The sequence below is a fragment of the Dendrobates tinctorius genome, unplaced genomic scaffold, assembly GCF_039654945.1.
Source record: "Dendrobates tinctorius isolate UK_male_01 unplaced genomic scaffold, ASM3965494v1 ptg000177l, whole genome shotgun sequence".
Taxonomy (NCBI): domain Eukaryota; kingdom Metazoa; phylum Chordata; class Amphibia; order Anura; family Dendrobatidae; genus Dendrobates; species Dendrobates tinctorius.
Genome location: NW_027361844.1, coordinates 8,896,537 through 8,918,416, shown reverse-complemented (window position 1 = coordinate 8,918,416; position 21,880 = coordinate 8,896,537). Strand labels below are relative to the sequence as shown.

Below are 21,880 nucleotides of genomic sequence, written 5' to 3'. Positions count from 1 at the left end.
TTTTTTGCAATTGCACTGCACTTGTAATTTTTTTTCCTGTTTTCCAGTACATGATATGATAAAACCAATGGTGTTGTTCAAATGTACAACACATCTTGCAAAAAACAAGACCTGATATGGCCATATTGACGGAAAAATAAAAAAAGTTATGGCTCTGGGAAGAAGGGGAGCAAAAAGCAAAAACGATAAATGGCTCAGGGGTTAAGTGGTTAAATCATTGCTTTTTCTTCACAAATTGACATTGGTGCTGAGCTGACACCACATGGACAGCACGGTGGCCAATCAGTGAGCTTAGTTGCCCCGTTAATGCAGATGGAACGCACTGCTCAGAGCCCCTGAGCTCACTGATTGGCCGCAATGCTATCACCATAACGTCAGCAACACAGTTAATGCCAGACATCGGGGAGGGGGAGGGGGAGGCAGAGACTCACAGGTGGGAAGATGAGTAGAGCTTGTTTTTTTTTTTTTTTATTTATTATAATACACTGCAGCCAGGGTAGAAGGCTATTTAAAAGGGAAAAAAGCCTTTAAGTCTAGGCTGAAAATATTGCAATGATTAAAACAAAGAATATATTTAAAACAAAAAAAGAATACAAAATGTAAAATATAAATGCCCGATATTGTCAGCATAGTGCATTAGTAGATACTCACACTGGGATGCTTTAAGGCAAGTATGGGACATGAATGGCTGAGACCACCAAAATTCCCGTTGTTTCCTGAATACATAAAAAAAACAAAAAACAATCATTTTCGCTTTGTAAAAAGCAATAGCGGGAAGTAGCTGCAGACAGGATTACTAGAAGTTAGAACTGTACCTCTTCAGTAAGTGGTTGGATGGGATGAGGCCAGCACATCTGCTGAGGTCTGATGCTTTTCGTGCTTGCCACCACATAGAGTCGCTCTGATCAACTATTTGCAAGATTTCTCCTCTTTTAAAAGGCAGTCCAGCATCTGCGCAGGGTATGGCCGGATCCTGATGAGGCCAGTAATCTGCCATCGCTCTGACAAACAGCTTATTCAGAAGAAAAAAGAAAGAGAGGAAAATGAGCACATACTGTTTCAACACTATCACATCTATTATAAGCCAGAGCATTCCATAATGTACACCTGGAATAAACTATAAATGACCCTGGAGGAAGAGGCATTTTCTTAAAGGGAGCCTGTTACTTTATTGAAAGTGCGGCTACCGGGAGAAAATGAACTTCTTTCCTCCAGGGATCCGCCAGCCTTCAGTTATACTGGTCTGCCCGGAGCGGCAACAGTGAACACTCAACATCGCTCATTTTACTGTGAGCACTGACTTTAAGCTTGCCCCGGCTCCTTAATTGCCTTTCACCACTGCAGCGCATCTGTACAGAGCGACTGAAAGACGGCGGCTCCTGGAAGGAAAGAAGTTCATTTTCTCCCTGTAGCCACACCAGCAATGCGAGAAACTCACGCATCAATACCCGGCACTACCGCCGGCAGTCAGGACTGGAGTGTGCGGCATATTTCTATGCAGCTGAGCGCGCCGGTCCTGGGCGCCAGCGGCAATGTCAGCGGCAGTGCCGGGTATTGATGAGAGTTTCTCGCATTGCAGTTGCAAGTGTGACCCTGGCCTAACACTATTAACCTGCAGATTAATCCTTTATCTGCAGGTAAATAGCATTTGCTGAGATTAAATAATCATTTACAGAATAATTTCACCCAAAAATTTGACCAGGCAATTTTTCATTATTGCTAATTTGTTTTAACCTCCCCTTTTTCCATGAGTCATAACTTGTTTTACAATGTTTCCATCAACATAGCTGTTACAAGGGCTTATTTTTTGTGGGATGAGTTTTAGTTTTCAATGACACCATTCATTTTTTTTTTTTTAAATTCTTTATTTTCAAGTTTCAATTACACCATAAGACAGATCAACACTTTACAAATGCATATGGTTAAAGATTGTTTAGGCGTCCATCCAAGGTGTAAAAAATAATAATTGGGGAAAAAGCAAGAGGGGGAGGGGAAAGTGGATGGGAAAAAGGAAAAAGAAGAGGGGAAGGGAAAGGAGGGATATATAATAACAAACAATAACAATAACATCAAAACAAAGTAGTCGTCGGCATCGACACTAGCAATAAGTGCATGTAATATAAAATTAGAGCAGGTGAACAGTTTTATACGTAACCCCGGAACCAGCCACCCCAAAAATCAAGGCCACCAAATCTAAGCGAGGTTCAAATAGTATCTGATCCCTCTCCTCGAGGGTTGTCCCTCAAATATCTAGTCCACGGGGCCCAAGTCAACACATAAGATTTGTGACTAAAGACCTCCCAGCTAGACAGCTCTTCCAGACGAGAAATCTGATTTATTTTGTCACGCCACTCCTCCAATGTGGGGGGAGTGACATCTTTCCAATGAACAGCTATCAGTTGTTTTGCAGCGCTTAACATCAAGGGGAGTAGGCCATGTTTTTTTGGTAAAAAATCCTTTGATGGGCACGAAAGAAGAACCTCCGTCGCCCCGAGACTGGTCTTAATTAGCTGTAAATTCTTGAGAACCAGCTCGACACCGTCCCAAAAATGTCTCAATTTGGGACAATCCCAAAATATGTGTGTATGATGCCCTCCAGGATTAAGGCATCTCCAACAAGCATCATTATCAGCAAGACCCCTCTGAAAGAGCTTCGCGGGAGTCCAATGCCACCTGGTCAAAATTTTATAAGAGTTTTCTTGCAAAAGAACACACCTGGAGAATCCCCGTGCACTAGATAGCATCCTAGATACTTGTTCCCCTGTAAACGCAACATTAAGTTCCATCTCCCAGGAGTAAATAAATGAGGGCTTAAAATGTACCCCTGGAGAGATCAGATGTGAGTAAATACGAGACAAGATTTTTAGCCGTGGAAGCGGACACCATTCATTTTTTTGCCATATAATGTACTGAAAACCTGGAACAAAAATTCCAAACGGGGTAAAATGGTGAATAAAAACACAATTCCTCCATTGTTTTGCGGGGTTTCAGTTTTAAGGTGCTCATTATGTGGAAAAAATTATGACATAATTCTTCTGGTGATTTCGATTGAACCTGCAATCATTTGACTGCTTGCTCTATGTAGTGCAATACTGCTGTGCCACAAGCCCAACCTCAAAGATGTAGGCCCCAAGCTACCATTTAACTCATTGGCACCTTTCAATCATTTCAGAGATTGACAGCAGCACTTGAGAGATTAAGTTAGATAAGGTGGAGGCAGGTGATGGCTGTATTATACAGCTAAGACTTCCTGTGTATAGAGCGGGCTCAACTCCTGAGCTTGCTCCTTACACCCACACCTAACATAGGGTGTACTACTACATTCTATATTGGGAAGGGGTTAAACTGGTAAATTATTGGAATCTCTTCAATTATTTATGTAGTCAGTGTGTTGTGCCAGTGAGAACAGGACACCAAGGGAACGATAATGAAAGGCTAGAGAGGGTTACAACCTTCTTTTTCATTTGATATAAAAAAAAAACATTATTAGTACATCCGTAACTTAAAAGGGAACCTGTCTTGAGAATTTTACACATTTAGGTCCTTCCTGTCTATTATCCGCCTGCATCCGGCATCTGACTTACAGGTCATGGGAGGTAGGACTCTACAATAAAAGTGAATTGTCAGTCAATAAACAGAAGGCAAGCGGGAAATAAAGAGGGAGGACAGGAGAGCTGCAAGTGTACTAACTACCACAAAGCACTTGCAGCTCATTTGCATATGATTTCAACACTGGATTTCTACAATTAACCCCTTCGCACCCGAACCTGTTTTTGCCTTCGTGACCGGGCCAATTTTTTCAATTCTGACCAGTGTCACTTTATGAAGTCATAACTCTAGAACGCTTAAACGGATCCTACTGATTCTGACATTGTTTTCTCATGACATATTGTACTTCATGATGGTGGTAAAAAAATTTTGATATGATCTGCGCTTATTTTTAAAAAAATCAAAATTTGGCGAAAATTTAGAAAATTTAGCAATTTTCAAGCTTTTAATTTGTATAGCCTTAAATCAGAGAGTGATATCGCACAAAATAATTAATACATAACGGGCGTGGCCTGGATCTCACACAGGGAGGACGTGTTTTATGGCAGCTCCCGCTCCTAGCCACAAAATTGCCTTATTTGGCCCAGATAAAAGCGGCATAAAAGCGACAAAAAAGATTTTTAGAGTGCCCCGGGCTTGGAGAAGAAGGTGAGGGGGGGTGTGGAGACGCGGCACCGGAGCGCTGAGCGGCCTCGTGGAGAGTGCTGCGGCGCTGGAGGAAGACGGGCGCCATCTTTATATATCCCCCTGAGTACAAGACCCGGAGATCCGGACCGCAGGAGGCCCTTGGTGGAGGTGTGAGACCGCAGAGCAGGGAGCGGTCTCGCCTGTTGGAGCACAAGGCGGTGAGAGGAAACCCCCGGTGTGCTGTCTGTGTGGCCTGCGGGGATTGCTGTTGCTGCATGAGCTGCATGAGGGGGAGGAGGGTGCTGGCTCTGGGCCAGACAGGTTGTTGACGGCCCCCGGCGTTGCTGAGACTTTCTGCAAGGCCTGAGCGGGGGATATCGCTCCCCCCACATAGAAGTGCTGCTGTCTGCTGATATAAACGCAGCAGTGGAGAGTTGGCGCTACCCTGTCTCTGCCGGCTCCAGCGGATCCCCGCGGATGTTTCCAATTTTTAACCCCTCACCCTCCAAGTTACATGGGGTTATTTTTATATAGCAAAATGCTGTACTAGACTTTTCTTGACGCACGGGTGGTAAATTTTAGGCACGCTTCAATTGAGCAAAATGGTCAAAACTAATAAAGAGCGAGCAAAACCGCTGACTGCGGAGGCGCATCGAAGCAAACAAGGTGAAATGGATAAATTTTTGAAAAACAAATCTGCTACGTCTAAGCCTAATGCTAAAAGGCTCCCTGTAGAAGTTGTGGAGGAGGAGCATGCCGAGGACTCAGATTCCAGTGACGATGCTTCTGGCAGCGATGTCACTCAATCAGACTCTGGGAAACTTTCTAGATCGTTTTTTAAAAAATTATTAGCACAGGCTATGAAACCATTGGTTAATGAAATATCTGGTATGAGAGCGGACTTGTTACACATTGGTAATAGAGTGGAGTCTTTGGAGTCCTCTCAGTCCTCTATCATTAGCCACTCCAATGCTATGAGAGAACATCTAGATTATCACAGAATACAGCTTAACAACTCTTTTCTGGCCCTTGAGGATCAGGAAAATCGGAGTCGCAGAAAGAACATACGGATAAAAGGCTTGCCTGAAAGTGTTTCCACAGAGATATTGGAAAAAGCTACTAAGGAGATCTTTGCCCTCTTAATTCCACAAGAAACATGTGACCGAATTGTAATAGAAAGGGTGCATAGATCTCTTAGACCAAAGCCGAAACCAACGGAACCTCCGAGGGATGTGATTTGCGGCCTACTGAGCTATTTGGATACCAATGCTATTTTGTCCGCTTCAAGAGACATTAAAAATCTTTCTTATGAGGGATCTGCTATTCATCTTTATCAGGATGTTGCGCCGTCGACCCTTGCAAAAAGAAGAGTCCTAAGGCCCCTCCTGGAGGTGTTACGCTCGCGTAAAATCTTATATAAATGGCTGTTTCCGTTTGGTATATCTATACAAGGAGATGGTAGGCAAATAATGGTTCGGACCCCTGAAGATTTACCCAAAATATGGGACGCTTTTGGCATCGCCCCTATGGACATTCCTTCCTGGCTTCCTCTAGACATGGATCATCGTACGCCTCCCCCTGTTCATGCTTTTACTGGAGGACAGGGGGACTGGGTCTTGGGAAAGAGACGCTCGACTCCCAAAAGAGGGAAATCTGGAACGGAAAAGGAGATACCCCCCTGAGCTTTCTTGTACTTCTCCCGGTTGTATTTGTTTTTTCCACACTGGAGCCGGACCCCTCGGCCCGTTCGGACATGCTTTATCCTACTTTAGCTTGCTAAGTTTGACATTTATTCAGGTGTTGATATCATTCAATTGCCGTATAAGTTAACATATGCCACTCGTGTGTCAGAAATGTTTTTTCCTGTTCTGTTATGGGAGGTATTTTTGACCCCCTGCCTCTGCCACAGACAGGTAGTTGGTTCTTGTTGTATTTCTCATGTTTTATCTTAATAATTTTTAGGTTTTTTGTTATTTTTCTTATCTCTGTTTTTTTCTTTTAATTTCTGTGGTTTGATGACGGAGGAATCCTTTTTATTACCTTCTTTAACAAATTATGGGTGATAAGGTGAACTTAGCCACTATAACTGTGGCCTCGTATAATGTAAAGGGCTTACGCTCTCCGAATAAGAGAAGCCAAGTGATGAATCTTTTGCACTCAAAGAAATCTAGTATAGTTTTCCTGCAGGAGACACATTTTAAAAAAGGGAGAGTCCCAGATATGTCTAGATCTCGCTACCCGACCTGGTATCACAGTACGGGCGGTTCAGCGTCAGGTGGAGTGAGTATTGCTATAAAGAAAAATGTTCCTTTTATTTTGAGCGATTGTTTATCTGATTCAGAAGGCAGGTACATTATAATTAAGGGCTTTTTGGCTAACACTAAGATTACCTTGTGTAACTTATATGCCCCAAATAGGAACCAGATAGGTTGGCTGTGTAAAACATTGAATGTTCTGGAACTTTTTACTGAGGGTCTGTTGTTGGTGGGAGGGGATTTTAATGTATCTTTGAACCCAGCCTTAGATACTTCAACGGGCAGATCGGCTCTTTCTCAGAGGGCGCTGAGACGATTACACCTTTCATTACAAAAATTGCATCTGATAGACCCTTGGAGAACGCTTTTTCCTTCGGGCAGAGATTACACTTTTTATTCCCATCCGAATAATAGCTATCACAGAATTGATTACCTACTGGTACAAACAGCTAATCTCCAATTAGTTAGAAAAGCTAATATAGATATCATTTCTCTCTCAGATCACGCTCCCATTTTTCTTGACATAGAGATAAAAACTCTACCACGGCCGGCTGGGTCGTGGTCACTGAATGAAACTCTTTTGGACTCGGATTCTCACATTGAAAAACTGACAAGTACTCTTGACTTCTTTTTTCAGAATAATTTGCACTCAGGCCCGCCCTTGCCTATGGTGTGGGAATCTCATAAAGCAGTAATGAGAGGGGAATTTATAGCCCTAGGCTCATATTTGAAAAAGGAGCGATCAAAAAAGGTTGTGTCTATTCTACATCAAATCAGTTCCTTCGAGAGGTTACATAAGAGATCTCAGGTAAATAAAATATTGTCAGAACTGACAGATCTGAGAACCTCATTAAAAAACCTTTTAAACATTAAATCAGCAAAAATTTATATGAGAAGTAGACAGAAGTTTTATCTCCATGGCAATAAGAGTAGTAAGCTTATGACATCCCTACTTAAGAAACAAAAGGAAAAGACGTTTATTAGACAACTTAGAGCTTTAGATGGCTCTTCAATTCTCGGGACTGCAGATATTGCCAGGGAGTTTAAAGACTTTTATGAAAATTTATACAATTTAAATACACCTGATAGCATGCAGGAGCCAGTCACAGCCTTAGCAAAAATGAAAGAATTTTTGACCTCGTTACATCTCCCTAAAATAACTCTTGAAGGTCAGTCCTTATTGACTGCCCCAGTTACCCCTACAGAGATTTTAGACATTCTTTCTACTATTCCGAACGGAAAGGCACCGGGCCCAGATGGTCTTCCCATTATCTATTATAAAAAGTTTATAAAACCACTGTTACCTCACCTAGTGTCTTTGTTTAATTCCTATTTAGCAGGCCAGCTCCCCCCTAGACAATCCTTGGAGGCATACATCACAGTCCTCCCTAAGGAGGGTAAAGATCCCAATCTGTGCACTAGCTACAGACCAATATCACTGCTTAATGCAGATATTAAGATGTGGGCTAAAATATTAGCGGGCAGATTAAGCAATTTCTTACCTAAGCTAATTTATGCAGACCAAGTAGGCTTTGTAAGAGGCAGGGAGGGGAAGGATAATTCTACTAAAGTCATTCAGTCTATAATGTTTGCTAAGACTCGGGGTATGCCCTTGATGCTCTTGTCGACGGATGCTGAGAAGGCTTTCGATAGAGTGAGCTGGAGGTTTATGGAACAAGTAATGATTAAGTTTGGCTTCCCTCCTCAATATATAACAGCAGTCCTCTCGCTTTATTCACAACCGACGGCCAAGGTCAGAGTCAACGGCACCCTGTCAGATAGTTTTGGGATTAGCAACGGGACTAGACAGGGTTGCCCCTTGTCGCCTTCTTTGTTCATTTTAGTTATAGAAACTTTGATACAAAGCATCAGACAAGATCAACGTATAGAGGGGTTGACGGTGGGTCAGAGGTCACTTAAGACTCTAGCTTTCGCAGACGATTTGCTTTTCCTTATCTCCAATCCATCCCAGGCCTTTCCAATTATTCTTCAAGCCTTTCATCATTTTGGTCTCCTTTCTAATTTCAAAATCAATTTGTCAAAATCTGAAGTGTTAAACATTGGTCTCCCTCACTCTCAGACCTCCACCATTCGTACGCAGATTCCATTCTCTTGGGCCACTAATTCTATTAGATATTTGGGAATAATGATAACTAGAGACCCCACTAACCTATTCCATGACAATTACACTCCTTTAATTCAAAAGGTCAAAAACCTGATGCAGAAGTATAGCTTACCCACTTTATCCTGGATGGGTCGTATTAATGTGTTTAAGGCATATATAATGCCCATTATACTATATACCATGAACATGGTTCCGATTCGGATTCCCCTGACATTTTTTGGAACATTAAAATCCCTTATTGGAAAATTTATATGGAAAAATAAAAGGGCTAGGTTACCTTATAAGTTTCTTTCTCGTCCTCTCTCTTTTGGAGGGTTAGGGGTTCCAGACCTTCTTTTATATTATAAGGCTATCCATCTCAGTAGATGGTTAAAGGTGGTGTCCTGTGCTGAAAGGGAAGAGGGGGATAGTGTTGACTGGGCTTTACTGGGCCCGAGAGGTTTGCCGTATCTCTGGACTAGGGCTAAGCCGCCGGCCTCTCTTAGGTTGGATGATGTAACTACAACTACGTTGCGTATTAAAAGATTTGTAATGGGAGAGTTCCCGGAAGATACTTTCCCCTCCACATTGACACCGATTGGCTCAATTCCCTATTTGTTAGAGCAAGACTTTCAGGATCCATACAATTTATGGTCCAACCTCCCTAGAGAAACGTTAAATAGTTTTTATAGTAATAACACTTTGCGGGAGGGATCTTGGCCACAGGGGGCATCGGTCCAACCAACAAATTTTCTCCAGAAACAACACATCAAACGCATACTTTTACAGTTTGGAAGGAGATTCCCGTCTAAATCTAATTGGTCCTGGCTAGATATTATGATTAAACTTCCATCCCCACGGCAGAAAATTATATCCCGCATTTACTCACATCTCATCTCTCCGAATGTACATTCTAAACCCTCATTTATACACTCGTGGGAAATTGAACTTAATATCACGTTTACAGAAGATCAAATATCTAAAATGCTGTCAAATGCTAGGGGTTTTTCTAGATGTGTACTTTTGCAGGAGAATTCTTATAAAATATTAACTAGGTGGCATTTAACTCCAGCTAAGTTGTTCCAGTTAGGCCTCGTGGATAATGATGATTGCTGGCGATGCCTCAATCCTAGAGGACATCATACGCATATATTCTGGGAATGTCCTAGATTGCGAATTTTTTGGGAGGGAGTTGAGTTAGTTCTCAAAAAATTAGGATTAATAAAGGTGGATCTTGGAGCCACGGAAGCTCTCCTTTCATGCCCGTCAAAAGATTTTTTACCAAAAAAACATGGGCTTCTTCCACTGATGTTGAGTGCGGCGAGACAGTTGATAGCTACCCATTGGAAGGATGTAGCTCCTCCCACGTTGGGAGAATGGTATACGAAAATAAATCAGATTTATCGTTTAGAGGAGCTGTCTAGCTGGGAAATTTATAATCATAAAGCTTTCGTGTCGACTTGGGCCCCTTGGAATAGGTACTTAGAAGACAATCCTCTTTAGGAACATTCTGGAGTTTTTTGTTTTGTTAGGCTCTACTGAATTGGGTGGCTTCTGCTTTGGGGCTTCCGGCCTTACTACCCCATATTAGATAGCTCAATTGTAATACATGGAGAAGCGTTATTTTTTGAAGTGCACCCATGCAATGATTGTGCTCATGTTGTCAACCACATGTTGTTATTGTTAATGTTGTTGATATTGTATATGAATATGTTCCCTTTTCCCCTTCCCTTTCTTTTTTCCTTTCCTCCCCTACCTATTTTTTCCTTATTTTCTCCTCCCTTCCCGCCCTAAACCAGACACTATTTAATATGTCACCAACTGTACCTGAGAATTGGTGTTGTGTTTAATGGTGATGTTCAAAAACTTAAAAAATTCTAAAATAAAGAATTTACAATACAAAAAAAAATAATTAATAAATAACATTTCCCACATGTCTACTTTACATCTGCACAATTTTGGAAACATAATTTTTTTTTTTAGGAAGTTATAAGGGTTAAAAGTTGACCAGCGATTTCTCATTTTTACAACACCATTTTTTTTATGGACCACCTCACATTTGAAGTGAGTTTGGGGGGTCAATATGACAGAAAATACCCAAAAGTGACACCATTCTAAAAACTGCACCTCTCAATGTACTCAAAACCACATTCAAGAAGTTTATTAACCCTTCAGGTGCTTCACATGAATGAATGGAATATGGAAGGAAAAAATAAACATTTAACTTTTTTTCACAAACATTTTACTTCAAAACCATTTTTTTTTATTTTCACAAGTGTAAAAAGAGAAAATGAACCACAAAATTTTTTGTGCAATTTCTCCCGAATACGCCAATACCCTGTATGTGGGGCTAAACCACTGTTTGAGCACACGGCAGAGCTCAGAACGGAAGGAGTGCCGTTTGACTTTTTCAATGCAGAATTGGCTGGAATTGAGATCGGATGCCATGTCGCATTTGGAGAGCCCCTGATGTACCTAAACAGTGGAAACCCCCCACAAGTGACCCCATTTTGGAAATTAGACCCCCAAGGGACTTATCTAGATGTGTGCTGAGCACTTTGAACCCCCAAGTGTTTCACTAAAGTTTATAATGTAGAGCCGTGAAAATAAAAAAAAAATCATTTTTTTTTCCACAAAAATGATCTTTTAGCCCCCAATTTTTATTTTCACAAGGGTAACAGGAGAAATTGGACCCCAAAAGTTGTTGTCCAATTTGTCCTCAGTACGTTGGTACCCCATATGTGGGAGAAAACTACTGTTTGGGCACACGGTGGGGCTCGGAAGGGAAGTAGTGACGTTCTGAAATGCAGACTTTGATGGAATGGTCTGCGGGTGTCATGTCGCGTTTGCAGAGTCCCTGATGTACTTAAACAGTGGAAATCCCCCACAAGTGACCCCATTTTGGAAACTAGACCCCCCAAGGAACTTATCTAGATGTGTGGTGAGCACTTTGAACCCCCAAGTGTTTCAGTAAAGTTTATAATGTAGAGGCGTGAAAATAAAAAAATCATTTTTTTTCCACAAAAATGATCTTTTAACCCCCAATTTTTATTTTCACAAGGGTAACAGGAGAAATTGGACCCTAAGAGTTGTTGTCCAATTTGTCCTGAGTACGCTGGTACCCCATATGTGGGAGAAAACTACTGTTTGGGCACACGGTGGGGCTCGGAAAGGAAATAGTGACGTTCTGAAATGCAGACTTTGATGGAATGGTCTGCGGGCGTCATATTGCATTTACAGAGCCCCTGATGTACCTAAACAGTGGAAACCCCCAATTCTAATTCCAACCATAACCCCAACACACCTCTAACCCTAATCTCAGCCCTAACCATAACCCTAACCACAAACCTAACACCAACACACCCATAACCTTAATCCCAGCCCTAACCCTAGCCCTAACCTGTGTACCTGCTTTTTTTTTCTTTACTTTTTTTTATTTTTGTGACAAGATCGCTGCTCTGCGATCTGACTCATAGTAACGCCACTTCTCCTCTGATCTCACACTGACAGATGATCAGAGGTGAAGCAGCGTTACTATGTGACAAGATCGCTGCATGGCACATAATAACGCGACTTCTCTGCTGATCTCACAATGACAGATGATCAGAGGTGAAGCAGCGTTACTGTGTGACAAGATCGCTGCCTGGCACAGCTGTGCCAGGCAGCGATCAGCTGTGCTAGGCAGCGATCTAGTCACACAGTAACGCTGCTTCACCTCTGATCATCTGTCAGTGTTAGATCAGAGGAGAAGCCGCGTTACAATGAGTGAGATCGCCGGGAAACAAGCAGCTTTCCCAGCGATCGCTCCCATTGGCTGCTGTGACGCTGACGTCATCAGGACCTGAACCAATCAGGTCTCGATGACGTCGGGGGTCCCAGCATGCATTGTGCACCTGGATCCCCGCGTTGTAAGGTATGTGGGGGTCCCGGGGGGCACAAAACCGCCGGCAGTAGATAAACGTCGGCGCTGCACAAAGCCCAGCAAGCGCCAACGTTTATCTACTGTGGGCGGTCGGGAAGAGGTTAAAGAATGGATTTGATAGCCTTGAAAGCTCCTTTACATACATAGCATTAGTTTGAGGTATAACATCCCCAATTTACCTATAACGTGTTGCCTAGGAGGTTCCAGGAAATCTAAGATTAAATTCTGATCCTATGTTTACCACCTCCATTTCCATTTCAGTAAGGCTACACGCACACACGGAGTATTTGGTGAGTTTTTTTGCTTCAGTATTTGTAAGTCAAAACCAGGAGTGGGTGATAAATACAGAAGTGGGGATGTGTTTCTATTATATCTTCTGACTTTGTCTTACAAATGTTGAGGTAAAAAACTGAAAAAATACTGAATGTGTGAATGTGGTCTAAATCCTTTGATGGCCCAAAAAAATATTCCATGAAGGAGTAAGATTAAGAGAAAATATATTTGTTTAGGTTCTTTATATTTTTCCTCCTTTTTTTAAAATGGAGACATATGAAACAACTGAATCCTTTCGATCGAGTGAACAAACTCTGCAATTACAGAGGAAATCATCCAGAAATCACTGCACGCTTGGAAAACTCATTTATAAATGGACAGAGAATTTTATTATGTCACAGAAGCTGGTCGGCGCTCATAGCAATGCTGTAATTTTGCTACATATAGGCGATCTGCTCATCGCCTATATGTAGCAGAGACGATCAAATAGCGGATGCTTCTAGCCCCCCATGGAGGCTATTGAAGCATGCCAAAATTAAGTTTTGAAAAAAATAAAAAAATATGTAAAAGTTTAAATTACCCCCCTTTCGCCCCATTCAAAATAAAACAATAAATTTAAAAAAAAAAATCACACATATTAGGTATCGCCGAGTTCAGAATCGCCCGATCTATCAATAAAAAAAAAGGATTAACCCGATCGCTAAACGGCATAGCGGAAAAAAACTCGAAACGCCAGAATTAAGTTTTTTTGGTTGCCGTGACATTGAATTAAAATGCAATAACGGGCGATCAAAAAATCGTATCTGCACATAAATAGTATCCTTAAAAACGTCAGCTCGGCACGCAAAAAATAAGCCCCCACCTAACCTGATATCATGAAAAATAGAGACGCTACGTGTATCGGAAAATGGCGCAGTTTTTTTTTTTTTTTTTTTTAAGCAAACTTTGGAATTTTTTTTCACCACTTAGATAAAAAAAACTAGACATGTTTGGTGTCTATGCAAAAAAAAAACAAAAAACAAGAGTGGGATTGCACTTTTTTTTGCAATTTCACCTCACTTGGAATTTTTTTTCCCGTTTTCTAGTACACGACATGCTAAAGCCAAAGGTGTCGCTCAAAAGTACAACTCATCCTGCAAAAAACAAGGACTTATATGGCCATATTGATGGAAACATGGATTTTTGTGATAACTCACCGTAAAATCCTTTTCTCCAAGACGCTCATTGGTGGACACAGGTACTGTGGGTGTATGCTACCGCCACCTGGAGGCTGACACTAAGTAAACAACACAAGGTTAGCTCCTTCTCCGACATATACACCCTCACCTTGATTGCGGGCGGAAACCAGTTTAGTGCAAAAGCAGTAGGAGAATAACAAAAAACAGCCTTAATGAAGATAACAATATGTCTGGAAAAGAACCACCCTGACATCAACAAAAATGCACCTTAATTAAATAAACAAGAGCCAAACTGGCTAACAGGGTGGGTGCTGTGTCCCCCAATGAACGTCTCGGAGAAAAGGATTTTACGGTGAGTTATCACAAAAATCCATGTTTCTCCTTTGTCTCATTTGGAGGCACACATGTCTGGTTTTCTCCATACTTCTTTTTTTTTTCCCTATGAAGATAAGACAGGGGCGACGGACCCTATTGAAAGGGTCCGATCTCCCCAAACCATCAACGGACAAGCACATGAGAATCGTCTCCACGTATCCTTTCCCGCATCGTGGGACATATCTGGGCCATTTTCCCCAGACTTTTTTTTCTCTCTCTCTTTTGCTATGAAGATAAGACAGGGGCAACGGATCCTATTGAAAGGGTCCGATTTCCCTAAACCATCAACGGGCGAGCACGTGCGAGTGTCCCTCCATGTATCCTCTCCTGCAACGTGGGACATGAGGCCGGACTTAGCCCTGACCACCCCTAGGTATGGAAGCCATGGGCTGTACAGAGGCACAAGACAGTCCGACCGGCCCCCACTGCTCCACCAACGCTAGACGGCGGTGCTGCAAGGCGGCGGACGGTCCCTCTCCTCAGCCCTGGAAGGAGACGGAGCCTGCACCGTCCTGGATATTCACCCCCCTTCCCTCTACCTCTAGAGGGCATGGATGAGATGGCCTGGGAGGGCCCTACGGCAGCGTCCAGAGGACTGGAGCCCTTAGCTTCATGCGTCAGCTCGGCAGGACTGAAGGTTAGGCCCCCTCCCCTTCCCCCCTGGCGGCGTCGCCGTGCCTGATGCCGTGTCCGACGCCGGCTCTGGCCGTGGTTTGCGGCGGCCTGCCCGCCCGCCGCCACCCTTTGGCGGGCGGACACTAAAAATCCAGCCCGCGGCTTCGGTCAGTGGTAGGCCGCATCCGGAAGTCCCGCCCTCCCTGCGCGACGTCACTTCCGGCGGCCCGCCCTCCGGCGCCTGGGCAGGCGCCGGATAAATTGAGCCCCCGGCTTCGCGTCAGGGTAGGCTGCAACCGGGAAATGACGGTCGGCCCGCCCACAGCAGGAGGGAGCACATCGGTGAGGAGAAACAGCACGTGTGGGGGACACAAGACCAGGTAAGTGCGGTCCCGACGGCCACGCTACAAACAATCGAGGGGTGCTCTCTCCCCCCCCACATCCCCTAGCAGAGCAGTATTGAGATTGGCAGATACAATATGGCTGGGAAGGGGAAGATGCACACGTTCCTATATGCTGCATGCATCTCCTGTTGGGCCTCGTTTCTGCGGGCACAGAGCAAAAAATTTTGCGAAGCCTGCGAATCCGAACGCGCCCAGGAGCCCTCACCTGCGACCGAGCTCAGTGATCCAAATCCTCCGGAATGGGCCCTATCACTATCGCAGTCTATGGCAGTGCTTACGAAGACGATCGAGTCTCTTCACCCTCCAGATAGGGGCAAGGATAGTGGCTTACTTATCTGGGAGGGGTCCTCCACCTCACAAGAGCCTCGGCATCCGTGAGTTCGGCATCACGCTCTCCTTCACCAGTAGTCGGGAGCAGGCAGAGTTCAGATTATGACTCAAATGAGCCACAAAACCTAGATACCCCAGGGTGTCGAGAAACAGTTGACAGCCTCATCGAAGCGGTTAATCAGACTCTGGGGGTTGAGGATGACGTCACCTTGGCCTCAGGCCATAAGGTATCCTTTAAACGGACTAAGCGACCGCATAGAATGTTTGGCACTCACCCAGAGTTTGAGGACATAGTGCAGCGTCACAGGGAACGGCCGGATAGACGTTTCTCGGGCAAGAAGACGATGGAGGCAAGATATCCGCTTGCCCCAGAGCTTTGTAAGAAATGGGCGGAATCCCCAGTGGTGGATCCACCAGTGTCACGCTTGGCCTTGAAAACCTTGTTATCTGTACCTAGTGGTTCTTCTATTAAGGACCCCACTGATCGGCTCATAGAGAGTTTGGATCGCTCAGTTTTTGAAGCGTCAGGATCAGTACTCTCTCCCTCGTTCGCGGCGACGTGGGTAGCCAAGGCCATGATGTCATGGTCGGAGTCATTGAACAAAGTCTTGCAGGATAAAGACCTGCCTTCGGAGGTATCAGAGATCACAAGTCAGATTGCTATGGCTGGTGACTACTTAATCAACGCTTCCTTGGATGCGGCCAATTGTGCGGCACTTGCGGCCACGAAAGCGGTAGCCATTAGGAGAGCTCTATGGTTAAGGACATGGCGGGCCAATTCAATTTCCAAGAAGTCCTTGACTTCCCTGCCTTATCAGGGTGGCAGCCTGTTCGGGGAAAAGTTAGACCAACTCATCTCCGATGCTACTGGGGGAAAAAGCAGCTTCCTCCCGCAACAAAAGGTCAAACAGCCGTTTCGCCAGGCTCAGGCACAGTTTCGGGCCTTTCGCAACCCCGGGTGGATGGCAGCGGCCAGTTCTGCCGCTCCAAGTCGCTCCAACCAGGACAGGGAGCGACAGGTCTCATATAGAGCCAACCCATTGGGGAGAAAGCGTGCTCGCCAGCCCAGGTCGAGGGGAATCAGGTCCCAGAGATCCTCAGCTAAATGACTTGGGTGACATCAGCAGAGTAGGCAGCCGCCTGCTCTGGTTTCGCCATGTCTGGGTCGCAGTAGCACGCGACTCATGGGTGGCGGAACTGGTGTCCTCAGGGTACAAGATAGAGTTTATCAAGTAGCCCCCAAAATGATTTTTTCTGTCCCGACTTCCCAAAGTGGAGCCCCGGGCAAGGGCGTTGCTAGGGGCCATCAATTCACTCCAGCACAATGGAGTCATTGTTCCCGTACCAGAGCACAAGAAGGCTCAGGGTTTTTATTCCAATCTGTTCGCTGTCCTCAAAAAGGATGGGACAGTCAGGCCGGTTTTGGACCTGAAGCTCCTGAACAGGTTCATCAGGATCAAACATTTCCGAATGGAATCTCTCCGTTCAGTTATATCGGCCATGGGACAAGAAGAATACTTGGCCTCTATCGACATCCAGGATGCCTACCTGCACGTCCCCATTTTTCCTTCGCATCAGAGGTTTTTACGTTTCGCCATCAATGGCCAACATTTCCAGTTTGCAGCACTGCCCTTCGGGCTAGCCACTCCCCCAGAGTGTTCACAAAGATAATGGCAGTCGTTATGGCCGTCTTACACTCTCGGGGCATAGTCATCCTACCATACTTAGATGACCTCTTGGTGAAGGGCCCCTCATTTCGGGCATGCGAGGAGAATGTCAGCATTACGCTGATACCCTCTCCTGCTTAGGGTGGTTGGTCAACAGGAAAAAAATCATCCCTTGTCCCAGCCCAGAGGATTTCCTTTTTGGGATGATTTTCGACACCTCCCGAGGGTTGGTAATTCTCCCTCAAGTCAAAGCCCTAGCGCTCCGGCAAGGAGTCCAGAAGCTTCTACAGCCAGTCCCACACACCATTCGGTTTGGGATGAGGGTACTAGGGAAGATGGTGGCAGCAATGGAAGCGATTCCGTTTGCCCACTTTCATTTTCGCCCCCTACAGCACGCCCTCTTGTCATCTTGGGACAAGAACCCGTTCACGCTCGATCATCAGTGCCGGCTATCCTCTCAGGTCAGACAGTCACTAGAGTGGTGGACGATCAGGTCCTCCCTTCTTCAGGGGTAACCCTTTCCCCCAGATCAATGGCTAGTGGTCACAACCAACGCCAGCCTCCTCGGCTGGGGAGCAGTTTTTTGCCACCACACGGCCCAAGGGCAATGGTCGCATCAGGAAGCACGCCTTCCGATCAACTTGTTGGAAATACGAGCGGTCCGGATGGCGCTGCAACATTTTCAGCACCTTTAAGCAGGACGTCCCGTCTGGATTCAATTGGACAACGCCACGGCGGTGGCTTACGTAAATCATCAAGGGGGCACTCGCAGCAGGGCAACTATGCACGAGGTGAGACATGTGCTTCACTGGACCGAGAGGAACCATTCGGTAATATCGGTGGTCCACATCCCGGGCCTGGAAAATTGGGCAGTGGACTTCCTCAGCCGGCAGGGGGTCGCATCTGGGGAATGGTCTCTACACCCAGAGGTCTTCCAGCAGATTTGCCAATGGTAGGGAACACTGGATGTGGATCTGACGGCCTCCAGGGTGAACGCCAAGGTCCCCGTGTATGTTGCTCGGTCTCGGGACCCACGAGCGATTGCTGTGGATGCGTTGGTTCTGCCATGGAACCAGTTTCGCCTCCCATACTTATTCCCCCCGCTGCCACTACTTCCGAGGGTCATCAAGAAGATCAAAACAGAAGGGGTTCCAGCGATTCTGATGGCCCTCGCAATCAGGGCGTGGGTGTATATGGCGGAGGAGGAGCTAACCTTGTGTTGTTTACTTAGTGTCAGCCTTCAGGTGGCGGTAGCATACACCCACAGTACCTGTGTCCCCCAATGAGGCGAAGGAGAAAAATAAAAAAGTTATGGCTCTGGGAAAGAAGGGAAGTGAAAAACGAAAACGCAAAACCGAAAAAAGCTCCGGTCATTAAGGGGTTAAAAAACAACCAGACTCGGGAAGACCTAACAGTTGTACTGCCAACTTCCATTGTGCTGGTGTTACGAGGAATGGTTGCCCGCCTTCTGTCTGCAGCCAACACACTGCTTCTTCCTGCCTGTTGGGATGCTACGCCTCCCTCCCCCTGTGTGCAGCTGTCCTCATTCTGCATGTCCTCCTGCCAGGTTGGGTCAGTTACTTTATCATCCACCACCTCGGATTCCACTTCCGCACCCTGGTCATCCTCCTGACTTGCTGGCAATTGTGTCTCATCATTGTCCACCTCTTGAGACACGTTTCCTCCGTTGCCTTCGTGTGACCGTGGCTGCTCAAATATTTGGGCATCGCTATATGCGATCTCATCTTGCCCTGCTTCAAGTGGACCGGGCTAGAGGCCGAATCTATAAATGGAAAAGTGAACAGCTCTTTGGAGTGTCCAAGTGTGGGATCAGTTGTCTCCGGGCACTTGGCATGGTGGGAGGAAGGAGGATCAGGGAGAGGAATATGCGGTCCATACTCGCAACTTCTCAGACTTGACCGTGTGGATGACAGGGTGGTAGTAGTGGTGGTGGCAAACTGACCGGCAGCATTATCCGCTAACCAACCAACAACCGTTTCACACTGCTCTGGTTTCAATAGAGATGTCCTTCTGCAGGCCCCTAGTAATTGGGTCATGAAGTGTGGGCTACAAAATGTGGGTGTTTCTTGTGGCACAATTTCAGCTTGCCCCCGGCCTCGGTGTCTGCATACTCTATCAACATCATGTCTACTTCCCCGTCCCTTGCCACACACCTTGCCCATTTTAAATGGACTACAATATTTTGCACGTTCACTACAAATGGCTGAATTGGTAGCGAATTTGTCTGTGATCTGTGTGCGTGAAAACCACACTTTAATATATCTGGACTGTAGGTAAAAATTTATTTTTGGTTATCAAACTGGTGTCAATAACTAGAGCAACACACAGCAAAAACAGTAAAATGGAGGCCTGAAATGCCATAATTTGTAGTCCACAGATAGATATGGCGTGTGACGGCGATACCAGACTGTTCAATATGTGGCCTGTATTTTTAAATTTTGCACCCCAAAATAGTGTATACAAATAGGGTCACAGACAGCAAATACAGTGGAATGTAGCCCTGAAATGCCACAATTTGTAGTCCACAGATAGATCTGATGTGTGACTGAGATACCAGGCTTTTCAATATGTGGCCTGTATTTTTATAATTTGTACCCCAAAATGGTGTATTCAAATAGGGTCACGGACAGCAAATACAGTGAAATGTAGCCCTGAAATGGCACAATATGTAGACCACAGATAGATCTGACGTTTGACTGACATACCAGACTCTTCAATATGTGGCATGTTTTGTATTTTTTTGGCCACAAAAATTGTGTCAATAAGTAGGCTATGACACTACAAAAAAAATTCTTTGTAGGACTAAAATTGTAAAATATTTAGCACAATGATATACGCTGCGTGTGGCGGACAAAACACAGTGTTAAATATATGTACTGTAGCTAATTATTTTTTTGGCAGATAAATATTTTTTTCCAGCTAAATATTCTTTTGGCAGAAAAATGAAGTAAAAAAATTGGATAAGACACTACAAAAAAAACTACAGTACCACAAAAAATGCCAGAATTTTCTACGCACTCAGATGTGATGCCTGGGACGGGAAAAGGAGTTTAACCCCTTTCTGACATCATAGTAACATAGTAACATAGTTATTAAGGTTGAAGGGAGACTTTAAGTCCATTTTTTGCCCAGAGGAAGGCAAAAAAAACCCATGTGGCAAACAGTAAGCTTCACATTGGGGAAAAAAATTCCTTCCCGACTCCACATACGGCAATCAGACTAGCTCCCTGGATCAACACAATATTAAGGAAACTAGTGTATATACCCTGTAATATTATACTTTTCAAGAAAGGCATCCAGTCCCATCTTAAATTTTAGTAGGAAATCACTCATTACAACATCATAGTTCCATAGTCTCACTGCTCTTACAGTAAAGAATCCGCGTCTGTAAGTATGCTTAAACCTTCTTTCCTCCAGATGTAGAGGATGCCCCCTTGTCCCCTGGGACAATAAAATAAAGTTAAAAAAAAAAAAAGTGTAAAAATAATTTATAAAAAAAGCGCTAAATAAATTAAAAAAAAAAAGAATATTCCCTAATAAATTCAGTTTTTGGAAATAAAAAAACAATAAAAATAAACGTATTTAGTATCGCCGCATCTGCAACGACCTGCCCTATAAAACTGTCCCACTAGTTAACCTCTTTAGTGAACCCCTTAAAAAATAATAAAAAAAACAAAGCGAAAAACAATGCTTTATCATCATACTGTCGAACAAAAAGTGCAATAACGCGCAATCAAAAAAATGGATATAAATAACCATGGTACCACTGAAAACGTCATCTTTTTCCGCAAAAAGTGACCTGCCACACAGCATCATCAGTGAAAAAATAAAAAAGCTATAGCTCGCAGAATAAAGCAATGCAAAAATAATTATTTTTCATATAAAATTGTTTTCATTGTATAAAAGCGGCAACATAAAAAAACATAAATGAGGTATCGCTGTAATCGTACTGACCTGAAGAATAAAACCACTTTAATCAGTTTTACCGCACGCGGAAAGGTGTAAACGCACCCCCCAAAAGAAATTCATGAAATGCTGTTTTTTGTTCATTCTGTGGCCCAAAAATCGGAATAAAAAGCGATCAAAAAATGTCACGTGCCTGAAAACGGTACCAATAAAAACGTCAACTCGTCCCGCAAAAAAAAAGATCTCACATGACTTGGTGGGTCAAAATATGGAAAAATTATAGCTCTCAAAATGTGGTGATGCAAAAGCTATTTTTACAATAAAAAGCGTCTTTTAGCGTATGACAGCTGCCAAACATAAAAACCCGCTAAAAATAGTAAATCAAACCCCCCTTTATCACCCACTTAGTTAGGGAAAAATAATAAAATTAAAAAAAAATGTATTTATTTCCATTTTTCCCTTTAGGGTTAGGGCTAGGGATAGAGATAAGGCTAGGGTTAGGGGTGTGTTGGGGTTAGGGATGGAGTTAGAATTGGGTGGTTTCCACTGTTTAGGCACATCAAGTGCTCTCCAAACGCAACATGGTGTCTGATCTCAATTCCAGCCAATTCTGCGTTGAAAAAGTCAAACGGTGCTCCTTCCCTTCCAATCTCT

General features: G+C 44.2%; 1 protein-coding gene across 1 annotated transcript in view; it reads right to left on the bottom strand.

The window, feature by feature from the left end:
* MPP4 (MAGUK p55 scaffold protein 4) overlaps positions 1-21,880 on the bottom strand; it is a 196,475-nt gene that overhangs the window by 48,004 nt on the left and 126,591 nt on the right. Inside the window, exons 9-10 of the mRNA XM_073551429.1 lie at positions 816-1,012; positions 652-716 (exon numbers count right to left, since the gene is read on the bottom strand). Coding sequence (XP_073407530.1) covers positions 652-716; positions 816-1,012 — 262 coding nt within the window. The remainder of the gene's footprint in view (positions 1-651; positions 717-815; positions 1,013-21,880) is intronic.